Raw genomic sequence first — 25365 nt, 5'->3', positions numbered from 1 at the left:
AGTGTGCTTATGCTTTTGTCTTTACATAAATAATTTATACCCCATAATATGAGAAATTTCAGAACATAACGAATGGGCATGTCCCGAAGATTTTATGCATATGCCATTTATGCTACTGAGTGGGATGATTTTCTCCCATTCCCCACAGCTGATGTTGTCTTGCCTATTGTGGAATTGCTTTCATTTTAAATAGCACATTCATAAAACAAAATATAATCATTATATTCAATTTTTATGTAAGTCCTCTTGTAAGGTTTACCAAAAAAAATAAGCCAAACGCAACCAATGAAAATTGCAAATGTTACCACACTCATGGAGGAAGTTAACAACGTAGGGAGCATGGTATGTGAAAAAAAAAATCTGCTAAAATCCAGCAAAACTTGAGTACTCTTAAAGATTATTCTGAGGGAGAATAGTATATGTGTCAGGAATAAAGCACAATGTTGATAAGGTGGCTCTCATTCTTGTGCTTTTAAGCTACTTATTAATACCTAGCATGGAAAACCAACTGGCCCTGTTCAACCAAAGCACAGTACTGAATAGAACTTCTTATACATTTAAACTGTTGTAACCTAAATGCACGTGCATGGGGCATGAATTTATTTTTCTTCTGGTTATCATGTTTCACTGTTATGTTTGTAAAAAAAAATTTGCTGTCCAAATGTAGCAAAGTGATAAAGGATGATTTTGAATTTTGTTTTGGCTACTAACTTCAACCTTTACATTATTGGTCATATCATGTTTGTTCTTTTCTGTTTATTTAATCAACATTAATTAAACATAGACAGGGTGCTAGATCTGTACAGGATGTTGAGATGTATTAAACCAAGATGCATTCTGTAATCTCAGGGCCCCTACTCATCACATCGTGCTTATAAGTATATAGACTTCTTAATTCTATCCACAAATGGAGAAACTGGGCTGGCATTATCTAACTCAACTCTCAACTCTGTTCAGTAGAAATTAAATGAGATCTCTGTTTGTGTTTTAACTTTTCTAGTAGCCACTACAAAAAGTTACGGAAATAAATGAAATTAATTGAAATCGTATGTCTTATTTAACTCTTTATATCAAAATTATTTCCATTTCAACCAAATGTAAATAATAAAAAAATTTAGTGAGATACTTGACATTCCTTTTTTAATACTAAATTTTCAACAGTCAATGTGTATTTTATATTTATAGCACATCTTAATTGGTACTAGCCATGTTTCAATGTTTTATAGCCACATGTGGCTACTGTATTGAAAAGTGCAGATTTAAATAACAGTTAACATTGATTTTACCATTTTTATAATGCTATATCTAGATTCTCTACAGGCAAAAGCCCAAAACCTAATTTTTGACAAGAGCTCTATTCTTCAAAAATATTTTTCATACAGAAAGTATTTTCACAGAGTAATTTAAAGTGTTTCTTTTGTTTGTTTGTTTGCCCAATACTATGAAAGCAATATTTTACCTCTAGTATTTTGAATTACATTGTCATAGGGCAACTCTCTGTTTCAGAAAAACACCATTAAAAGTTTTATGATTTTAATTGACCAAAAGTTCTGTTAATTTATTTTAAATATTTATCTGTAACAATAAATCTGTCAAAAGTTTCCTTATTTATAGTTATATTTTTAACTTGCGAGCTAGTTGCTGAGTTGTTTAATTAGTTATTTAGTTATATTCCATCATCTACTATCATGTGACTAACATGCTATTTTTCTTTTAAAACATTTAACAAAGATGATAATTCTACATTGTGAGCATAATGCATAAATCTTTAATACCTTCTGTAAAATCTATTGACTTACTACAAAACTTTATTTAATTAGATGCTAAAGAATACCATTCACACGATTTAAAAATGTGGTTAAAAGTCATTTGGGGGGAGTATTGGCATTGTATAAAACTAAAAAAATTATAAATTGACAGAGATATCAAAATAGCCAGGCGTAATATCTGTATTAGGCTTAATACTAAGAAATAGCCTAAAAATATATAATTTCATATTCCCTTAGAGCTACCAGTGTGTGTGCCTATCTGGTTGGGAAGGAAATTTTTCTGAACAAGAATCCAATGAGTGTAAAATGAATCCTTGCAAGAACAATTCCACCTGTATTGACCTTTACAAAAGCTATCGGTGAGTAATATATTTTTAGTTTTCTTCACGAAATTACTTGGAGTGCTCAGTGTCCTTGGGATACATCCAGACATTATTTTCACTTTAGATACATTTAATTAAAATAACCATCCAGAGATGAAGAGCCATTTACTGACAAGATTGTGTCACAGTCATTTGAAATTTGGAAATACCGAAGGCCAGATGTCAACAAAGTATAAACAGATTTTAACTTGAAAATGCAATGTTCCGATATGGTAAATGATACAAATGCATTTACTTCTTCAAAACATGTTTTTGCCATCTTAACATTGTTTTGGACCTTTCCATGCACTATGAGAACTACCACACTATGACAAGAAAGGAGTGAGTCCACTAAATTAAAGCTGCCAATTTTTTACTTAGAGATTATTGTGAGTTTGGATTATTTTAGTAACATTTTTCATATATTTTATAATATAAATTATCTACGTATTCCATAATTCAATTGTATTAGTTGATTCTTAGGTGAGAATTCTGAAGAAACTCTAAATAGAAATTCTGAGTAGCTGTTTATGTATTATGCCCACCTTTTAATGGAGTTGTTTTTTGCTTGTTGAATAAGTTCCTTATAGATTCAGCGTATCACACCTTTGTTGGATGCATAGATTGTGACTATTTTTCCCATTCTGTCAGTTGTCTGTTTACTCTGTTGATATTTTCCTTTGCTTTGCAGAAGCTCTTTAGCTTAATCTCACTTGTCAATTTTTGGTTTTGTTGCAATTGCTTTTGTGGACTCACTCATAAATTATTTATCAAGGCTGATGTCCAGAACGGTGTTTTCTAGGTTTTCTTCTAGGATTCTTATAGTCAGAGGTCTTATATTTATATATTTAGTCCATTCTAGGTTTTTTTTTTTTTTGTATATAGTAAAAGGGTAAGGGTCCAGTTTCAGTCCTCTGCATATGGATAGCCAGTTTTCCCAGCACCCTTTAGTGAATAGGTGGTCCTTCCCTCATTGCTTATTTTTATTGATTTGTCAAATATTAGATGGCTGTCAGTATGTTGCTTTATTTCTGGTTTTGCTGTTCTGTTCCACTGGTCTATGTGTCTGTTATTGTTGTTGCTTTACCAGTGCAATGCTGCCATGCTGTTTTTGGTTACTGTAGACTTACAGTATAGTTTGAAGTCAGGTAACATGATGCCTCCATCTTTTTTTGTTTACTCTCTAAGATTGCTTTAGTTATTCAACCTCTTTTTTCATTCTACATACATTTTAGTATAGTTTTTCTTTAATTCTGTGAAAAATGACATTTGTAGGTTGATAGGTTGAATCTGTGCATTGCTTTGGGCATTATGGCCATTTTAATGATATGGATTCTTCCAAGCCATGAACACGGGATATTTTTTCATTTGTTTGTGTCATTACTGATTACTTTTAGCAGTGTTTTGTAGTTCTCTTTGTACGGATCTTTCACATCCTTGGTTAGATGTATTCCTTTCTTTTTTGTTTGTTTGTTTGTTTTTTGTTTTTGGTGTGTGTGCTATTGTAAATAGGATTGCATATTGTAAATGGTTTCTTGACTTGGCTCTCGTCTTGAATGTTATTAGTGCATAGAAATGTTACTGATTTGTATACATCGATTTTGTGTCCTGAAACTTTACCAAATTTTTTATCAGTTCCAGGAGCCTTTTGGTGGAGTCTTCAGCATCTTCTAGGTATAGAATCATATCATCAGTAAGGAGAGAGAGTTTGACTTATTTTGTTCCTTTTTGGATACCTTTTATTTATTTCTCTTGCCTGATAGCTCTGGCTCCGACTTCCAGTACTGTGTTGAATAGAAGTTGTGAGGCTGGGCTTGTTCCAGTCCTCCAGGGGAATGCTTGTAGACTTTGCCCATTTAGTACGATGTTGGCTGTGGGTTTACCATAGATGGCTCTTATTATTTTGAGGTATGTTTCTTAGATACCTAGTCTATTTAGGATTTTTAACATGATGTTGAATTTTGTAGCAGAATTTTCCACTTCTATTGGGATCATCATGTGTTTTTTGTTTTTAATTCTGTTTATGCGGTGAATCACATTTATTGATTTGTGTATGTTGAAACAATTGCATCCCAGGAATGAAGCTTAGTTGGAGAATTAACTTTTTGATGTGCTGTCATATTTGGTTTCCTAGTATTTTGTTGAGGATTTTTACATCTGGGGTCATAAGGTGTGTTGGCCTGTAGTTTTCTTTTAGTGTTGTATCTTTTCCAGGTTTTGGTATCTGGATAATACTGGTTCATAGAGTGAGTTAGGGAGGAGTTCCTTCTACTTCATTTTTTTTGGGTGGGGGGAATAGTTACAGTAGAATGGGTACCAGCTTTTCTTTTTACATCTAGTAAAATTTGGCATGAATCCATCTGGTCTGGGGCTTTATTTTGTTGGTAGGTTGTTTTTTTTAAATTACTGATTTAATTTCAAAACTTGCTGTTTTAAGGATTTCAATTTTTTTCTCATTCAATCTTGGGAGATTGTATGTTACCAGGTATTTATCCATTTCCTTCAGATTTTCTAGTTTATGTGTATGGAGGTGTTCATAAGGGTCTCTCAGAATCATTCAACTTCTGTGGGATCAGTTGTAATGTCACCTTTGTTATCTCTGATTGTACTTATTTGGATCTTCTGTCGTTTTTTCTTTGTTAATGTAGACAGTGGTTTATTAATCATGTTTATGCTTTCAAAAAACCAACTTCTGGTTAAATTGATTATTTCCCTGGATTTTGGGGTCTTAATTTTGTTCAGTTCTGCTCTGATTTTAGTTCTTTTCTTTTGCTAGGTTTGAAATTAGTTTGCTCTTACGTTTCTGGTTTTCCAAGTATGATGTTAGATCATTAGTTTGATATCTTTCTGACATTTTGAGATATGCATTTAACAAGTGCCCTGTAAATATATGAAAAAAATTCTCAACATCATTAATCACAGAAATCCAAATCAAAACCACAATGAGACAACATCTCACACACATCAGCATTGTTATTATTAAAAAGTTAAAAAACCAACAGATGCTGGTGAGGCAATGGAGAAAACAGAATGTTTAAACACTGTTGTTGGGAATGTAAATTAGTTCAGCTACTCTGGAGAGCAGTTTGGAGATTTCTCAAAAACTTAACACAGAACTACCATTTCACCCACCAATCCCATTACTGGGCATATATCCAAAAGTGAATAAATCATTATACTAAAAAGATGCATACACTCATGTAGTCATCTCAGTGCTACTCACCATAGCAAAGACATAGAACTAACCTAGGTTCCCATCAATGTGGGATTGCATAAAGAAAATGTGGTTCATATACACCATGGACTACTATGCAGCCATAAAGAAGAACAAAGTCATGTTCTTTGCAGCAACATGGATGCAGCTGGAGGCCATAATCCTAGGTGAATTAATATAGAAACAGAAAACCAAATATCATATGTTCTCACTTATAAGTGGAAGCTAAACACTGGGTACTCGTGGACATAAAGATGGCAGTAATAAACACTGGGGAACTCTAGAGTGGGAAAGGAAGGAGGTAAGCCTGGGTTTAAAAACTGACTGTTGGGTACTATGCTCACTACCTGGGTGATGGGATCATTTGTACCCCAAACTCCAGCATCATGTAATATATCCATGTAACAGTTGCACATGTACTCTGTAAATCTAAAATAACACTTGAAGTTATTTTTTAAAAATGACGTGTACACATGGAAAAGAAATTCTTAGTAGCTATTGCTATTATTCCAAAAGCTTAATAACCACATATATATTTGTAAATTTTTTTTTTGAGGTAGAATCTCACTCTGTTTCCTAGGTTGGAGTGCAGTGGCATGATCTTGGCTCACTGCAACCTGCACCTCCTGGGTTCAAGTGATTCTCCTGCCTCAGCCTCTGAGTAGCTAGGATTACAGGTGCCTGACACCATGCCTGGCTAATTTTTGTATTCGTAGTAGAGATGAAGTTTTACCATGTTAGCCAGGCTGGTCTCGAGCTCCTGATCCCAAGTGACCTGCCCGCCTTGGCCTTCCAAAGTGCTCAGATTATAGGCGTGAGCCACCATGCCCGGCCCTTGGTAAATAATTTTTAGTCCTAGATTTGTTTGGTATACATTGCATCTCTTATGTAGATGCATAATCAAGTATATCATAACTAAATCCTTTTCTTGTTCAGAAGCAGATGAATTGCATACAAATACACTCAGATGATTATTTTCCAAAGGAAAATGTTAAAATTATTTCAGAATGTCCTCCAGAATAAATCATACATTCTCTTTTGCCTTGTGATTAAGGTTGAGAATTCTCGATTATCTCATGCCTGTAAAACTTTTCACAAATGTTTCTAATTTTTTGGTGATTAAAGTGGGTTATAAGGTGCAGACTGTTCAACTGTAGGCAGTTCAAACTGTAGGCAGTTTGCTTTATTAAATTAAATCCCACAATAGTTGGCAATAATGGCATAGATACTATGTGACAAAAAGAAAGATAAATAAATAATTTTGGTAATATAGGAAAACTCACAATGCCAATAGTTAGGATTAAAGATATATAACAATAAAAAGACCCAGAGACATTTTTTGTGACATTAGCAATTATTAAGTTGATGTATGAACACAAATTGATATTAATAACCTTTCCATCTGTATATTAGGAGAAATAATAAACTTTTGATGAACTAAAAACATAATATTCATAGTTATCTATGTTTTATTTTTCTTACATCAATTAATTATAACCTATAATATGTACTATAAATTTTCTATTATTTCTTTCATTGAGACTCTGATATATCCTTTTTTTAGCATTTAGCTCTTTCTATAATTTCTTAAGATAACTTGTATATGCGTTTGTGTATGTGTGCATTGATGCTGTTGGCAGTCACCAGACAAACACCACTGGGAACATACCTAGGGTTGCAAAAGTTGGGTTTATAACTCATTGCAACAAGAGAGAAAACACATCATGTAGATCCACAGGGATATCTAAATAAAAGGATGTTAGAAAGGACTTACAGACTTCAGCTTGCTACATGTATTTTGGGGGATGGTTTCAAAGAGTGGGTCTTTGCTCTGGATAAGTTGTCAAGAAGTGAGCAGAATTTTATTATTAGGTTTATGATAAGTCTTACCTAGGAGGATGGAGGAAAAGACAAGAAGGAAGTGAAAGCCAATGTTTTCAAAAGAGGTAGCAATTACTTATATCAGCCATAACAGGGGATTGTTTTGTTAGTCTTTTGGTTTGGGTGATGTTCCTGGTTTTGTCTCTATTTAATATGATTATAAGTTAGTCTAGTTTTTGTGATGTCTTATTTGCATAGATTAGCCATGTCTGATACTGATGTTCTATGAAATTGTTGAAATGTTCGTCAGAAAAACACTTACACCTAGCTCTAAACCTGCTTTATACTATATGGCTAGCTCCTGAATATCCTGGCTATCAGAAGCTGCTTTGCTCCTTCCCAAAACAATGTCTTATACGTATGAGTTAAATGTATGTGTGTATGTGTGTGTGTATGTGTGTATGAAATACATCACTTATGTTTGTCCACCTATTTGCTCAAAATATCCTTATATATTCCAACAAAATGAGAGGACACAAATATTAATTTATTGTCCAACATGGTATTAATTTTATTTAAATAAAGGTATTGCATTTGATATAGAAGTCTTAGAGATTGAAAACAAAATAAACAACATCTATAAGTCTTAATTCAAAATACTTTAATATTCATGATACATAATCAGTCTTTCTAGATAACCCTGACATGGCTTATTGTGAACTCCTAGTGATTTAAATGTATAAGTGTTTCAGGAGATTTTGTCACCTAAATTAAGACAAACTCTTGGTCATTTCATCATTCCTAAGATTTTTGATATATTATTTGCTTTATTTATTTTCATATTTCAGATATCTGTTGCATTTTATCTGGATATAAAATTTAAAGTTTAGCTGAATCAGATTTTCTGAATGTGCTTCTTCTTTGTGATTATAAAGATAATGTATTAATATGAACATTATATTCATATTGGCTTTTCTAGATTGTAAAGAGAAAAGAGCAGTCACTAAATATGCTATATTAATGAGATGAGCATAATGTGTGTATTCCATATGTTACATATAAATAGGATGACTTACTACTTAGGAATTTCCTTACCTAGTTATCTTTCTAAATAATAATTTTATTGAGACATAATTAACATACCATACAATTCACCTTTTTAAGTGTACAATTCAGTACAATAATCCCCCTTTACTATTCCAACGGAGATATGTTCCAAGACCCCCAGTGGATATACAAAAATCAAAGATAGCACCGAACTCTATACAGGGTTATACATATCCCTTAACTTACAACAGGGTTATTTTTCTGATAAACCCATTGTAAATTGAAAAAAATTGTAAGTCAGAAATGTACTTATAAGTATTTAATATACTTGCTGAATATCATAGCTTATCCTAGCCTCCCTTAAACATGCTCAGAACCTACATTAACTTACAATGGAGAAAAACACAAATCTTATTTTATAATAAATTATTGAATATCTCATGTAATTTATTGAATACTTCACTGAAAGCAAAAAAACATAGTGGTTGTAAGGGTACTTGAAGCATAGTTTCTACTTAATGTAAATTGCTTTTATCCCATTGTAAAGACAAAACATCATGTCAAACCAGTTGTGGACCATCTATATATAAATTATGTATTTTTCTATGTATAACTATGGTGAAGTTTAAATATAAGTTAGGCACATTAAGAGATTGACAACAATAACTACTAATTAAATAGAAAAATCATAACATACTGTAATAAAAGTGTGGCAATGTGGTCTCTCTCTCTCTCTCAAAATATCTTATTATACTATATTCACCTATTTTTAGAGCATGGTTGACTGCTGGTAACTGAAACCAGAAAGCAAAACCATAGACAAGGAGAGAACTACTATAGATTTAGTAGATTCATAGAGAAGTACAACAATCACCACTATCTAATGTTAGAATACTTTTATTATTCCAAAGGAACTCATACCATTACCATAGCATCTCCCCATTTCCTTCTTCCCCCTTGAAACTCCTAATCGACTTTCTATCTCTAGGATTTGTCTGTTCTGGGCATTTCATATAAATGGAATCATGCAATATATGTTTTTTTTGTGACTGGTTTGTTTGACGTACCATAATGTTTTCAAGATTTATGTCATAGCAGGTGTAAGGACTTTCTTTCTTTTTTATGGCCAGATAACATTACATCATAAAGTTACAGCAAATTTGTTTATTTTTCAGCTGATAAACATGTTGATTATTACAACTTTTTGACTATTATGAATAATGCTGCTATAAACATATGCAATATATGTCCAGACATATATTTTCAATTATTTTGCATATAAAATTAGAGTAGAATTGCTGGATCATAGAGTAACTCTATGCTTAACTTTTAGAGGAACTTCCAAACTCTTTTCCAAAGTGAATGTGTAATTTTTGCAGTACCACCAGCAACGTATGAGAGTGTCAACTTCTCCACATCTTGCCAATATTTGTTGATATTTGTCTTTTTAACTAGAAGTGGGTGTGAAGTGGTATCTCAATACACATTTGATTTTCTTCTCCCTAACAACTAATAATAGTGCTCATCTTAACATGTGCTTTCTGACCTCGTGTATCTCTTTTTGGGAGAATATCTTCTGATATCATTTGCCCATTTGGGAATGGAGTTATGTACCTTTTATTTTAGTTGTAAGAAATTTTATATATTTTGGATACAAGCCACTTATCAAATATGATTTGCAAATATTTTCTTCCATTATGTGAGTTGTCTTTTTCTTCATGGTGTCCTTTGAGGCACAAACAATTTTAATTTTGAGGACAACCAATTGACTCATTTTCTTTTGCCACTTTTGCTTTTCATATCATAGCTAAGAAATTGTTGTCTAACTCAAAATTACAATAATTTTATTCCTATATTTTCTTCTGTAAACTTTATGTTTTTATCTCTTATATTGAGATATCCATTTTGAGTTAGTTAATTTTTATGTGTGTGGTGTGAGGTAAGGGTCTAGCCTCATTCTTCTACACATGAATATCCAGTTGTCTGAGGATAATTTCTTAAAAATACTATTCTTTCCATATTAAATTATCTTGGTACCTTTAAAACCAATTAGACAAACATGTAAGGATTTGTAGACACTCTATCCTGTTTATCTTTATTCTAATACCACACCCTCTTATTGTAGCTTTTAGTAAGTTTGAAGTTAGGAAAGATGAATCCAACTTATTTTTTTGTTTCATCATTGTTTTGCTAAACTGGAGTCCTTGTACTTCCATATGAATTTTAATATCAGCTTGTTACTTTCTGAAGAAAAAGGCAGCCATAACTTTAATAGGGATTTTATTGAATCTTCTTTAATTTCTTTCAATAACATTTTATCATTTTCTTTTCTTTTTTTTATTATACTTGAAGTTTTAGGGTACATGTGCACAATGTGCAGGTTAGTTACATATGTATACATGTGCCATGTTGGTGTGCTGCACCCATTAACTCGTCATTTAACATTAGGTATATCTCCTAATGCTATCCCTCCTCCCTCCCCCCACCCCACAACAGGCTGCAGTGTGTGATGGTCTCCTTCCTGTGTCCATATGTTTTCATTGTTCAATTACCACCTATGAGTGAGAACATGCGGTGTTTGGTTTTTTGTCCTTGCGATAGTTTCCTGAGAATGATGGTTTCCAGCTTCATCCATGTCCCTACAAACGACATAAACTCATCATTTTTTATGGCTGCATAGTATTCCATGGTGTATATATGCCACATTTTCTTAATCCAGTCTATCATTGTTGGACATTTGGGTTGGTTCCAAGTCTTTGCTATTGTGAGTAGTGCCACAATAAACATACGTGTGCATGTGTCTTTATAGCAGCATGATTTATAGTCCTTTGGGTATATACCCAGTAATGGGATGGCTGGGTCAAATGGTATTTCTAGTTCTAGATCCCTGAGGAATTGCCACACTGACTTCCACAATGGTTGAACTAGTTTACAGTCCCACCAACAGTGTAAAAGTGTTCCTATTTCTCCACATCCTCTCCAGCACCTGTTGTTTCCTGACTTTTTAATGATGTGAGATGGTATCTCATTGTTGTTTTGATTTGCGTTTCTCTGATGGCCAGTGATGGTGAGCATTTTTTCATGTGTTTTTTGGCTGCATAAATGTCTTCTTTCGAGAAGTGTCTGTTCGTATCCTTTGCCCACTTTTTGAAGGGGTTGTTTGGTTTTTTCTTGTAAATTTGTTTGAGTTCATTGTAGATTCTGAATATTAGCCGTTTGTCAGATGAATAGATTGCGAAAATTTTCTCCCATTTTGTAGGTTGCTTGTTCACTCTGATGGTAGTTTCTTTTGCTGTGCAGAAGCTCTTTAGTTTAATTAGATCCCATTTGTCAGTTTTGGCTTTTGTTGCCATTGCTTTTGGTGTTTTAGACATGAAGTCCTTGCCCATGCCTAGGTCCTCAATGGTATTGCCTAGGTTTTCTTCTAGGGTTTTTATGGTTTTAGGTCTAACATTTAAGTCTTTAATCCATATTGAATTAATTTTTGCATAAGGTGTAAGGAAGGGATCCAGTTTCAGCTTTCTACATATGGCTAGCCAGTTTTCCCAGCAACATTTATTAAATAGGGAATCATTTCCCCATTTCTTGTTTTTGTCAGGTTTGTCAAAGATCAGATGGTTGTAGATATGTGGCGTTATTTCTGAGGGCTCTGTTCTGTTCCATTGCTCTATATCTCTGTTTTGGTACCAGTACCATGCTGTTTTGATTACTGTAGCCTTGTAGTATGGTTTGAAGTCAGGTAGCATGATACTTCCAGCTTTAAAACCATACGATTATCTCAATAGATGCAGAAAAGGCCTTTGACAAAATTCAACAATGCTTCATGCTAAAAACTCTCAATAAATTAGGAATTGATTGGATGTATCTCAAAATAAGAAGAGCTATCTATGACAAACCCACAGCCAATATCATACTGAATGGAAAAAACTGGAAGCATTCCCTTTGGAAACTGGCACAAGACAGAGATGCCCTCTCTCACCACTCCTATTCAACATAGTGTTGGAAGTTCTGGCCAGGGCAATCAGGCAGGAGAAGGAAATAAAGGGTATTCGGTTAGGAAAAGAGGAAGTCAAATTTTCCCTGCTTGCAGATGACATGATTGTATATCTAGAAAACCCCATCGTCTCAGCCCCAAATCTCCTTAAGCTGATAAGCAACTTCAGCAAAGTCTCAGGATACAAAATCAACGTGCAAAAATCACAAGCATTGTTATACACCAATAACAGACAAACAGAGAGCCAAATCATGAGTGAACTCCCATTCACAATTGCTTCAAAGAGAATAAAATACCTAGGAATCCAACTTACAAGGGACAGGAAGGACCTCTTCAAGGAGAACTACAAACCACTGCTCAATGAAATAGAAGAGGATACAAACAAATGGAAGAACATTCCATGCTCATGGGTAGGAAGAATCAATATCGTGAAAATGGCCATACTGCCCAAGGTAATCTATAGATTCAATGCCATCTCCATCAAGCTACCAATGACTTTCTTCACAGAATTGGAAAAAGTAGTTTTTAAACTTTAAAGTAGTTTAAAGTTCATATGGAACCAAAAAAGAGCCTGCATTGCCAAGTCAATCCTAAGCCAAAAGAACAAAGTATTTTATCGTTTTCAATGTATACTTGTACTTCTTAGAATCCATTGGTGGGACCGTAAACTAGTTCAACCATTGTGGGAGTCAGTGTGGCGATTCCTCAGGGATCTAGAACTAGAAATACCATTTGACCCAGCCATCCCATTACTGGGTATATACCCAAAGGACTATAAATCATGCTGCTATAAAGACACATGCACACGTATGTTTATTGTGGCACTATTCACAATAGCAAAGACTTGGAATCAACCCAAATGTCCAACAATGATAGACTGGATTAAGAAAATGCGGCATATATACACCATGGAATACTATGCAGCCATAAAAAATGATGAGTTTATGTCGTTTGTAGGGACATGGATGAAGCTGGAAACCATCATTCTCAGGAAACTATCGCAAGGACAAAAAACCAAACACCGCATGTTCTCACTCATAGATGGGAATTGAACAATGAGAACCCATGGACACAGGAAGGGGAACATCACACTCTGGGGACTGTTGTGGGGTGGGGGGAGGGAGGAGGGATAGCATTAGGAGATATACCTAATGTTAAATGACGAGTTAATGGGTGCAGCACACCAACATGGCACATGTATACATATGTAACTAACCTGCACGTTGTGCACATGTACCCTAAAACTTAAAGTATAATAATAATAAAAAAAAGAATTTGAATCTTTTTATGTTATTAGAAATGGAATTGTCTTAACACCATTTTCAGATTGTTCTTTGCTAGTGTATAGAAACACCACTGATTTTTGTATAATGATCATGTATTTTTCAACATTAGTAAACTTATTTATTAGTTATAATAATTTTTGGTCGATTCCTTAGGATTTTTAATATCTGATAATGGAGATAATTTTGCTCCTACCTTTCCAATATTGATATGTTTTTTCTGTTTTATGTTTAATTATCCCAACAACTTCCAGTACAATGTTGAATAGAAATGACAGATTAAATATCCTTGTCTTGTTCCTGAGCTTAAAAGAAAATCAAGCAGTCTTTCACCATAAAGTATGATGTTAGCTGTAGATCTTTCATGGGACACTTTACTAGATTTTGGACGTTCCCTTCTGTTTCTCATTTGTTGAGTGTATTTTTTTGTTTTATTTGTGAAATGTGTTGAATGTTTTCAAATGCTATCAATGAAGCTATTTATATGTGTTAATTTGTCTCATATTCTATTAATATTGTGTATTGCATTCAGTGATTTTCTATTTTAAAACCAACCTTGCAGAACTAATATATATCCCAATTGGTCATAATGTGTATTTCTTTGTATATGTGCTTAATTCCATTTGCTAGTACTTGATGAAGGAATTTGGGGTCTGTGTTCATAAGGCACATTGATCTGTATTTTTCTTTTTTTGTCATATCTTTGACTGGATTTGGACTGGGTAATATTAGCCACATAGAACATGTTAAGAGTTTTCCCCTTCTCTTTTGGAACAGTTGCAGAAGGATTGGTGTTCATTATTCTGTACACATTTGGTAAAATCACTGGTAAAGCAATCTGCTCATGTACTTATTTTGTGGAACACATTTTTATTACTAAATCAATCTCTTTGCTTATTGTAAGTTTATTGATATGCTATACTTTTTTCGGGTTACTTTCAGTGGTTTTGCCTTTCTGTAAAGTTACCTATTTCATTTAGGCTTTGTAATTGCTTAGCATGTAATTTTTCAGTATTCTCTTTGAATTCTTTTTTATTTTTGGAAGACTGTAGTGTTTTCTTCTCTTTCATTTCTGATTCTTGTAATCAGGGTCTTCTCTATTTTTTCCTGATCAGTCTAGTTAATGGTTTTTCAGTTTTGGAAAGTACCAGTTTTAGATTTCATTGTTTTATTCTATTGCTTTTTTATTCTCTGCTTTATTAATTTATGCTTTAATTTTCATATGTCCTCCTTCCTCTTGCTATGAATTTAGTTTTCACTCTTGAATACAAAGTGTGTCTATTACAAATAGCATAGAGTTGAACAATTTTTTCATTCAGCACATTGTGCCATTATTTGTCTTTTGATTGGAATGTTTACTCAAGTTGCATTTACTGTAATTACTGATAAGGTAGAGTTTACTTCTGCTATTTTGCCATTTGTTTTCTATATGTCTTTTTTTCTTTTGCTCCTGCCTTCTTCCATTATTGCCTTACTTTGTGTTAAATAGATATTTTTTCTGATATACCACTTTAATACCCTTGTTACATTTATTGTATTATTTAAAAAATTTTTAATGGTTGACCTATAGATTACAAGTAACCTCTTAAGATAAAGCAATTACACAGCATTAATAGCAACTTTATTTTAATAATGTGCAAAAATATTGCTCCACCATTGCTCCCCTTTTTTTACTCCCTTGTTTTATTATTGTGATACAAATTATATCTTATACATTATAAGCCCATCAACAAACTATTGTAATTATGGTTTTATGCTCCGTCTTTTAAATCATATAGAAAGAGAAAAGAGTTATGAACAAAACATATTTATACAGGTTTTAATATTTACTAATATAATTACCATTACTGGATCTCATTATTTTTATGTGTGAATAATTAAGATTCTATAGTTTCTTTTCATTTTAACCTAAAGGACTATCATTACTATTCTTTATATGTTAGTCTGCTAGTTATGAATTCTCCCAGTTCTTGTTTATCTCAAAATGTCTTAATTTCTGCTTTAATTTGGAAGGTAGCATTGTGGGATATGAATTTATGGTTGATAGTCTTGTTTTTCTTTTAGCACTTCAAATATATCATTCTGCTGCTTTCTCATCTACATGGTGGATTCTGATGAGAAGTCAGTTGTTATGAGGATCCTTGTATGTAATAAATCACTTTTCTCTCGATGGTATCACTATTATCTGTTTGCGTTTGAGAGTTTGACTATCATGATTAACTTTCAGTCTCTTTGAATTTATTCTACTTTGAGTTTGATGAGTTCATGGATGTGTAGATCAACATTTTTTTCATAAAATTCAGAAAGTTTTGGCCATTATTTTTTCAAAGCATTTATCTATCCCTTTTCCTTTTGGAACTCTCATATGTGAGTAGATCTCTGAGGATCTACTCATTTATTTATTTTTTTCTGATGATCCTCAGAAACAATTATCTTAATAAACTTATCTTTATGTTCACTACTTCTTTCTTCTGCCAGATTAAGTCTCTTGTGCTCAATTAGTAATTATTTCATTTTTTCCAATAACTTTTTAAAAAATATACTTTAATTTCTGGGATACATGTACAGAATGTGCAGGTTTTTTACATAGGTCTACATGTGCCGTACACGTGCCATGGTGGTTTACTGCACCCATCAACCGTCATTTACATTAGGTATTTCTCCTAATGCTATCCCTCCACTATCTCCCCGACCCCCGAACAGGCCCTGGTGTGTGATGTTCCCCTCCCTGTGTGCTCATTCTTGAACTCCCACTTATGAGTGAGAACATGCAGTGTTTGGTTTTCTGTTCCTGTGTGGGTTTGCTGAGAATGATGGTTTCCAGGTTCATCCATGTCCCTGCAAAGGACATAAACTCATCCTTTTTTATGGTTGCAGAGTATTTCATGCTGTATATGTGCCACATTTTCCTTATCCGGTCTATCATTGATGTGCATTTGTATTGGTTCCAAGTCTTTGCTTTGTGAACAGTGCTGCAATAAACATACGTGTTGATGTGTTTTTATAGTAGAATGATTTATAATCCTTCAGGTATATATCCAGTAATGGGATTGCTGGCTCAAATGGTATTTTTAGTTCTAGATCCTTGAGGAATTGCCACACTGTCTTCCACAGTGGTGCAACTAATTTACACTCCCACCAACAGTGTAAAAGTGTTCCTATTTCTCCACATCCTCTCCAACATCTGTTGTTTACTGACTTTTTAATGATTCCCATTCTAACTGGCATGAAATGGTATCTCATTGTGCTTTTGATTTGCATTTCTCTAATGACTGGTGATGATGAGCTTTTTTTCATATGTTTGTTGGCCACATAAATGTCTCCTTTTGAGAAGTGTCTGTTCATATCCTTCGCCCACTTTTTGATGAGGTTGTTTGTTTTTCTCTTTTACATTTGTTTTTCAATTTTTATAATTTCCCACTCTGGAAATTCTATTTGTTTTTTAATTTTTTAATAATTTCTTCCTTTATTACTGATTTGGTAAGACATCAATCTCCTACTTTCCTTAATTGATTATATAATAGTTTATATTTCCCTTTGAACAAGTTTACCATAGCTGACTTAATATATTTGTCAAGTAAATCCAATATTCAGGTGTCCTCAAAGGCAGTTTCTATTTACTGGTTTTATTTCTGTGCATGGCCCATACTTTTATTTCTTTATATGTCTTATAATATTTTCTGGTAACTTGACATTTTAAATAGTATAACTTGGTACATCTGGCAATCAAATCTTGCTCTTTCCTAGTAGCTAGTGTTTTTGTTTTTGTTGTTTCTACTATTTGTCTAGTGTTGCACTGGGATTGTTCTTTACCATGTGTGGCTATTTAAGTCTCTGCTTGATTAACTTAGTGGTCAGCTAAAATGAATAATTTGACAGAGATTTTTCTTAGATTTTTGGAACTAAAACATCTTCCAGCCTTTACTGAAGGACTCTGTGTGTATGTTGAGACATGTCTTCAATGCTCAGCCAGGCAGTTTACAACTGTACTTTATTCTTTACTTCCTGCTTGTATAGAGCCTCAAGGTTAGTCAGAGGTCAGAGATCAGGGCTGTTTATATCTTTCTTAGGCCTGTGTATAGACTTGCACACTGTGATGTTTTCTAGTTTTCCAGGATTTTTTCTAGCTTTCAAAGACTTCTAGGTACATCTAATTCTCGAGTTATTAAATCTTTAATTATACTGATCAACCTAGATTTGCCCTCAACTGGAATTATTGCCTCAAACACTGTGATATTAAGCAATTGCCACTGATTATTTTTAACAAATTCCCTAGACATATGGTTTTTTATAAGTGAATTTTTAGTCAGGTCAAATAAAGTCAGTCCCTGAGAATGGAGTTTTTCAGAGTGCTGTCAAACCAATGAAATAGTGACATTCCTTGGGAAGGGTCTTTTGAGTCAGATGCATACCTGTACTGTCCCCTCCACTGGTTATTAGGTTGCTGGTTTCTCAGCTACCATAATTGCAATAATGTTGGATTTCAAGTCCATTGACGAGCTGGGGAGAGAGGGATGGTTGTTTACAACCACAAAGCTAATTAAGCTTATGAGATTCAATCATTTTTCTTGAATAAACAGGAGATTGTTTCAAGCCTTCAGTTCATTTACATAGTTCTGAAACAGCTTATTTCAACTATATTTATCGATGTATGAGTTTCTTTTATGGAAGAGTATATGTTTGACTAGTTCTTCCTCTGCTATTACAGAAATGATTCTATCAAGTTATATTTTGTATTTATCTTATTAGGGAGAGGGAGAATAAATATGGGTTATACAATCACAGTGTCTGCGATGTCTGCATATTGTTTGATTCTGTCTCTAAAGGTTGGTGTGAATTGGGATAAGTAAGTTTACATTACATTTGCAAGCTTCCAGTTTCCTGAGCTAGAAAGTGGAATCAACAATAGTAATTTCTCATATGGTTATGGTGATAAATAATATTCTGTCCACAATGTTTTAGTTAACTTTTTGATATGTAGTTCACTCTAAATATCATTAGTTTTTATTATTTAAAACATTGATCTTGTTTTCAAAAATACCTGCATAGATAAGATTAGTGTGGCATCTTATAAATGGTGAATCTTTTTAATCATATAGATATCAACTAATTCCATTTTATATATTTATATGTACAACAAATGAAGAACACTAAAAATAGATTTTGATCATCCCTTTATAATTTTGAAAAACTTTATTTGATTAAGGCTTAAGGTTCTCTGTAGCTTTCCCACAAATTTCCACTTATCAAAACTTTAAGGAGTCTCAGTGAAGGATACGTGAATATCCTATTTAACTTTGTGAAGAGTTATTCTAATAAAATATTATAAAAATTATAAAGAAGAGTCTTAAGTTTTATGCTATTTGAAGAAAATTATATACCATAATGAACACTTAAAATTACATATTTTAATAGATCAAATTAGAATTGCATTTCATGGACCATAAGCTTATGTTCCTTGAGAAAAAAATTAGATAAATGAACATTTGATGGAATATCAAATCTATTAAGGTGATTTGTGTGTCCTAAGTTACTGAACTATCTACATGTGCTCATCTCTCTAAACAACTGGAGTTAACATAGTTTAGTGTTTACACAGTTTCAAGACATTAAAAAGCAAATTGGGCTGGGGATGTAATTTGAATGCTGACTGCAACCTGCCTTCTGCTATTCCTGGCACGGTTTAAAATTTAACTGCTTTCTTTATTTTTGATTTTTCTTCCCCCAAAGCAGAGTCAACAGCTTTAGCTACAGATGGGGCTCTGTATGGCCGTTATTGGACCCAGATGCCACACTCTGGAGCATGTTTTGCCAACAGCATCTGGCTCTTTGCTGCCTGTGCAGTTGGCATTTGTGTTGATGCTTTGGCCTGCTTTTCTTATGGACACTACAAAGCCAACTGTCAGACAACATGAAGGTTTGCTCCCAGTTGACTGTAAGCGTTTTTTTCCTTAGTTTGTATTTTATGAGTATTTAAATAGATACCTTAAATCACGAAGCACTATGCATTAAAATTTTCATCTCTTATAAAAATATGTTTAAAAATTTTTAATGGAAATAATAACTGAAATAATCTGACATTTAATAAGCTAAAAACTTATATTGATTTATGTGTATTTTAACACATCAAATAAAAACTATGAAAATTTTAGTGTGTTACCAGAGATATTGTTTTGCTTTTTTTACCTTATTTATACATAGAAATCCTAAGTGTTAATATAAAAGCAAAGCCATGACAAAATTTTAGTTCAGGCAACAGCAATCTATGGTACAGTATCTATCTTTAAGAGTTAAAAGATTTTTCCTTCACAAAAACCAGAGGTTTGAACAAAATATGTGTGGGTAGGTAGATCACTCATCCTCTTATGGTATAGCTACACTGTAGTTTACAGATATAACAGACATAGGGAATTTTTAATATTTTACAATTATAATCTATTATTTGGGGAATTATATATGCTTCTGTATATATGTATGCATGTTTATTTGTAGAATAAATTACTATAAGTGTAATTGCTGGATCGAAGTGTGTCTACATTCAATATTTGAGTCGTTTTTATCAAATTATCTTTTGGACAGATTCAGTAAATTCACACAAGTAATTAAAGCAATTATCTATAGCAGACACTTATAGTTTGTATCATTTTGTTCTTGAGCAAATCTCTTAGTCAGATTTTATTTATGTTTATTTTATATATGAAAGAACAAAAACTTAGATATTTTCCGTAACTTATGCAGAAATCACAGTGTTAAAAAGTAGTAAATCTAAATACCAGAACAAGACAGGTGTGACTCCACATCCATGGTTTAAGATCATCATCATCTGATCCTGCTTATAGTATATAATCATACATAAGTTGCCAGTGACAACATATGTTGATATGTATGATATCTCTCAGTTCCCAAGGTTTAACAAATTTTTGAAAGACTAAATAATTATTATTTTCTCACTGGAAAAGTTGGAACCTCATGTAGTTCAAATTTTATCAAAAAGGAGTATCTCAGGAGTTAAGTATACTTTCTTTGACAGAGAAATACATCCTATGACCAATTATTGGTCAAATAATTACCATACAAATAGGCCTTAGAACTAAATGATTAAGTAAAATTGCTTTTTGATAACAGTAGCACAAAGGAAGAAAAGGGGAAATCACAGTATCTTGTTGTAAGGCTATTACGTTTTACATGAAGTGGCATATTATTTGAATACAGGCAGTGATAAACAGAAAAGGTATTAAAGACCTTATTTTGAATGAATAAATGAACTCTGTTATTTCACTGAAACTGAGTTGAAAGAATGGAGGAAGAGACAGTTTTATCAGGCATCATAGTAATTGTAAAAATCTCCCTGTATACCTTCTGTATTACTCTGCCGGGACAATCTTTCGCATTCCTTGGCTTCTGAAGAATCACCCTCATCTCAGTCTTCAATTTTTGTAGTTTTCTTCCTGTGTGAGTGCCTACCTCTGTGTCAAAATTTCCCCGTTTTTTAAAAGACAGTGGTCCTATTGAATTAGTTTCCACCCTAATAAATTCACATTCATTTGAATATCACTGTAAAGACTCTGTTTTCAAAAGAGGCCGCATTTTGAGATCCTGGTGATTAGGACTTCAAGGTCTTTTGGAGAGATACAATTCAACCCCTAACACCTTCTGATGTCTTCTGAGTGCAGTTATGAAAACATATCTAATGGTTATTGAAGCCCAGAAGTTTATAATTTAGCATAGCCATACACGAAATCTTTAAATTTCATTCACGGAACTGTATAGAAACATATTCAAAGGTAATTTTAATTGTTTAGAAGTGTAGTTAGAAAAAATCATTTAGTATTAGATTATCTCATTATTTCATGTAGAACCATAATACCAAGTTCAGATTAAAAGTGTTGCCTTATTATTTGTCAATTAAAAATAAACTAAAATTTTAAAAAATAAAAATGGACTTTTAAAAAGTACTACATCTAAGAATAGATTTTGCTTGTTTTCTTCTTTTTTAACATTTGTTTTCAAAGATGATGAATTGTTTTAATGCAAAGTACTAGAAACTGTAAAATTTAAGAAAAATGTAAAAACATAATACCATGAAAAAAAAAACCAGAATGATGCAGACATATTCAGAAATGGCTCATTAGAAATGAATTGAAAGCCATTAGTTATCGTTTGTTTCAGATTCGGTGTTGCACGGGAGGGCAAAGACCATGACTATAACAAACACAAAATGTGAAATTTAGGATTATGGTATTTTTGAATAAAATTATTTTTATTGAACTGTGGAAGAAAGGTAATCATATTTGGAAACAAACGAAAAATATACATGAGAATATTATTTACTGCAAAATCTGTATTTTCTTTTTTTGAAAGGTAACCAAAATTTCATATTAAGTTCTTAAAAAAACATTATATAATTAAGGTCCTGCATTTTTCTTATGTTTTGAAGTAGTCTTTTTCCCTTACTCTTTCTTTTTATGGGGAAGGGGGAAGCAATGTTTTTAGAGAAATAGACTTCTCATAAGGTATTCAATAGCTTTTGGACATTTTTTAATTGTGATTACACATAATAAAACACAAAGATTTTACATATACAATTTAAGGAGTTTTGGCAATTGCACTTACTTGTGTAACTACCACTGAACCCAAAATATAGAACTTATCCATCACCCTAGAAAGTTTTCTTGTGCCCCATTCACAGTTCATTTCCACCCTCTTACACCCTGATATTTGTTGGGCTTTTGAAAATTTTCCTTTTCTAATAATTTCTGATAAACTATTCTCGAAACATCAGTACATTTTTTTCAGCATGAGAAATATTTAAATGTAAATTAAATTATCTATTTATTAGTTTATCTTAATAAAGGGGTTTCATAGAAACTTTTAATTTGACTTTTATTATAACTATGGCCAGATGATATACTGATATTATTTATGTTTCTTATATGAGGATATAAAAAATTATGTAGATCAGTTGGCTTTTCCAATGACATGTTATTAGCAGAAGAGATATAGAATTTAGGACTTCTTACACCAGAACCCTTAAGATTTTACATTATTTTTTATTGTCACCTGTAATTACTTGCCAAATCAGTGATGAAAGTGTTGTTCAATGTTGTGGTTTTTCTTATGCTGGGGAGTTTTGACATAAATTTAATAGTTAAAAGTTTTATTTCTGTATTTATTATTCTAAATTGTTTCAATCTATAGAATTGATCATGTAAGTAATCAATAAATTTTATTAGCATATTTCTGGGTAAGTAAGATTTTGTACTGCTAGTTTTATTTAGGGATATTTCTTTTCTTGTAGAGGGCTTTCTTCCCAGATCAATGTTGTTTTGCTAAATAATCGTGGATATTTCCAATGCATGCCCTGAGTAACTATCGCTTTCAAAATGATAAGCCAGCTGACAAACAGAAAGAGCTCACATAAAAATAACAAATCCATTTTATGTGTTTCTCCTAGATCTGTGTCTAGAGCACATTATTCAAGCTAATAATCCTCTTTTTCACACAAAGTTAGCATGTTACATTTTGCCTTCAATTTTCATGCAGAATCAGTTTAAAAGATGCACATTTGAACATTTTTATACCTATTGCAAAGCCATACATCAAGACATGGTCCAATACGTTTCCCAATGTCCTATACTAAAAGATTCAGCTGTAAAATTCTTCTTTGATTTCAGAATGAGAAAATATAACTCTGCTTTTTTTTGTAAAAATATTATGACGTATATCACCTATATAGTCATTATATTTGCTCTTGCTTTTCACAGTAAATCACAATTAACATATGTCTTGGTATAGGAATTCTTTACAAATACCTACATTTTAGGGTCTATCTCTTTTTCCAAGTTTTTAAGCACTTTTCTTTCACCAGATGGCTAATTGGAGGCTTTGTTAGTATACCTCACCTACTTAGAAATAGCAAAATTGTGTGTAAAGATTCATACTGTGAACTTCTGTGCAAAAAGGAACATGGGAGATCAACATAAGAGTTAAAGAAAACTTTGGGCACTTAAAAAAAATGCGGGTAACACCTCATGTGGCAGGCTCTCGCAGAAAATTATGAGTGAATCCCCAGTGCATGAGATGGAGAGTGATTGCCTCCATGATGCACATTCCCACTGGGAAGCTGAGCAATCCAGGCTATAACAGAGATCCTTGTCCCAACCAAGCTCTGGATCTAACCTGGGGAGCAATCAGAAGTCTATGAGCAGGAACAGCCCTAGAAATTATCCTGCATGCACTCCTAGAACTGGGCATCAATAGAATGAGGCCATTCTGTATCCTAGCTCCATAGGGAGCTATGTGGAAAACTGCCAGCCAGCACAAGGGGCAGTTACTTGTCTGGAGAGTCTCAGGTCAGAGATTTATGATCTGGAGCAGGGGAGAAGCCCCTGGGGCCAGAATTGAGAGGCAAATGTGGTATGTGCTCCAGCCACAGGCACAGTACTTGGGTGCTCCATCCTCACAGGACTTGAGTGGGTATGGTTTTGACCCCAGCAAAAAGTTTTGTGGCCTGGGATAGGTCTGCCTGAAGGCACACTGGGGGTGCTTTGGCTAACTGTTCTAACTTTCTGCCAGAGTCAGACTATAGGAGGCAGCCCTGCTAGGTTGGGAGTACAAGAGCACAGCAGGTCCCACTACCACTTGCTAGTCTGTAGAGCCTGAGCCGTCTCTCATTCCCCATCCTGGGTCTTAGGCCCAGCAATGATTATTTTGCTCCTCACTGGGAAGTTATTCCAGGGACCTGAGAACTGACTCCAAACCCTACTGGGGCTGGTGCTTGCACCCACCATTAGGGGCCCACATGCAGGCTCACTTGGCCCAGTTCCCAGCTATGCTGCCTCTGCCCTCAGAGGCAAAGTGTGGGACTAGGACCACTGAATGTTCTACAACCCAACCCACCACCTGGGAACCTGAGAACTTCATCTAGATTACACCTTTGGGTGTAGATGAGAGATCATCTAGACCAGGTGAGACCATCTTACAGGTGAGAGCTAGTGACCATGCCATCTCGCTCTCACTTGTAAGCACCACTTTCTGGCCTTAAGATCTACTTCATAGCCCATTTCAATATCTGCCGACACAAGTACACAGCATTTGGGAAGGATACAAGCTTCATATGACCTCTGCTACCACTATTTTTCACACCACCCTTGCTCATTAGGAGGCCTTGGGCCTGCTGACACACCAGGCACATCACCACCACAATGAGCATTTGAGAAAGCCACCACATAAAGACTATGTATAACCAAAGAAATCACACAGACTCTATTTCACTGATATAGTTTGGTTGTGCCCCATCCAAATCTCAACTTGAATTGTATCTCCCAGAATTCCCATGTATTGTGGGAGGGACCCAGGGGGAGGTAATTGAATCATGAGGTCTGGCCTTTCCCGCACTATTCTTGTGATAGTGATTAAGTCTCATGAGATCTGATGGGTTTACCAGGGGTTTTTGCTTTTGCTTCTTCCTCATTATTCTCTTGCTACCGCCATGTAAGAAGTACCTTTCACCTCCCACCATGATTCTTAGGCCTCCCCAGCCATGTAGAACTATAAATCCAATTAAACCTCTTTTTCTTCCCAGTCTCGGGTATGTCTTTATCAGCAGCATGAAAATGAACTAATACAGTAAATGGTACCAGTAGAATGGGGTGCTGCTGAAAAGATAACCCAAAAATGTGGAAGTGACTTTGGAACTGGGTAATAGTCAGAGGTTGGAACAGTTTGGAGGGCTCAGAAGAAGACAGGAAAATATGGGAACGTTTTGAACTTCCTAGAGTCTTGTTGAATGGCTTTGCCCCAAATGCTGATGGCGATACGGAGAATAAGGTCCAGGCTGCAGTGGTCTCAGATGGAGATAAGGAACTTGTTGGGA

The 25365-nt window shown here is 33.8% G+C and overlaps 1 protein-coding gene across 1 annotated transcript in view; it reads left to right on the top strand.

Moving 5' to 3' along the window:
* The window catches only part of LOC134739782 (protein eyes shut homolog), a 203377-nt gene that overhangs the window by 110011 nt on the left and 68001 nt on the right, over positions 1–25365 (top strand). The window contains exon 3 of the mRNA XM_063666926.1: positions 2007–2128. Within this exon, the coding sequence (XP_063522996.1) occupies positions 2076–2128 (53 nt within the window). The 5' untranslated portion in view covers positions 2007–2075. The remainder of the gene's footprint in view (positions 1–2006; positions 2129–25365) is intronic.

The sequence above is a fragment of the Pongo pygmaeus genome, chromosome 5 (assembly GCF_028885625.2).
Source record: "Pongo pygmaeus isolate AG05252 chromosome 5, NHGRI_mPonPyg2-v2.0_pri, whole genome shotgun sequence".
In the NCBI taxonomy this organism is placed as follows: domain Eukaryota; kingdom Metazoa; phylum Chordata; class Mammalia; order Primates; family Hominidae; genus Pongo; species Pongo pygmaeus.
The sequence above is the reverse complement of the archived record's forward strand: the minus strand, read 5'-3'. Positions and strand labels throughout refer to the sequence as shown.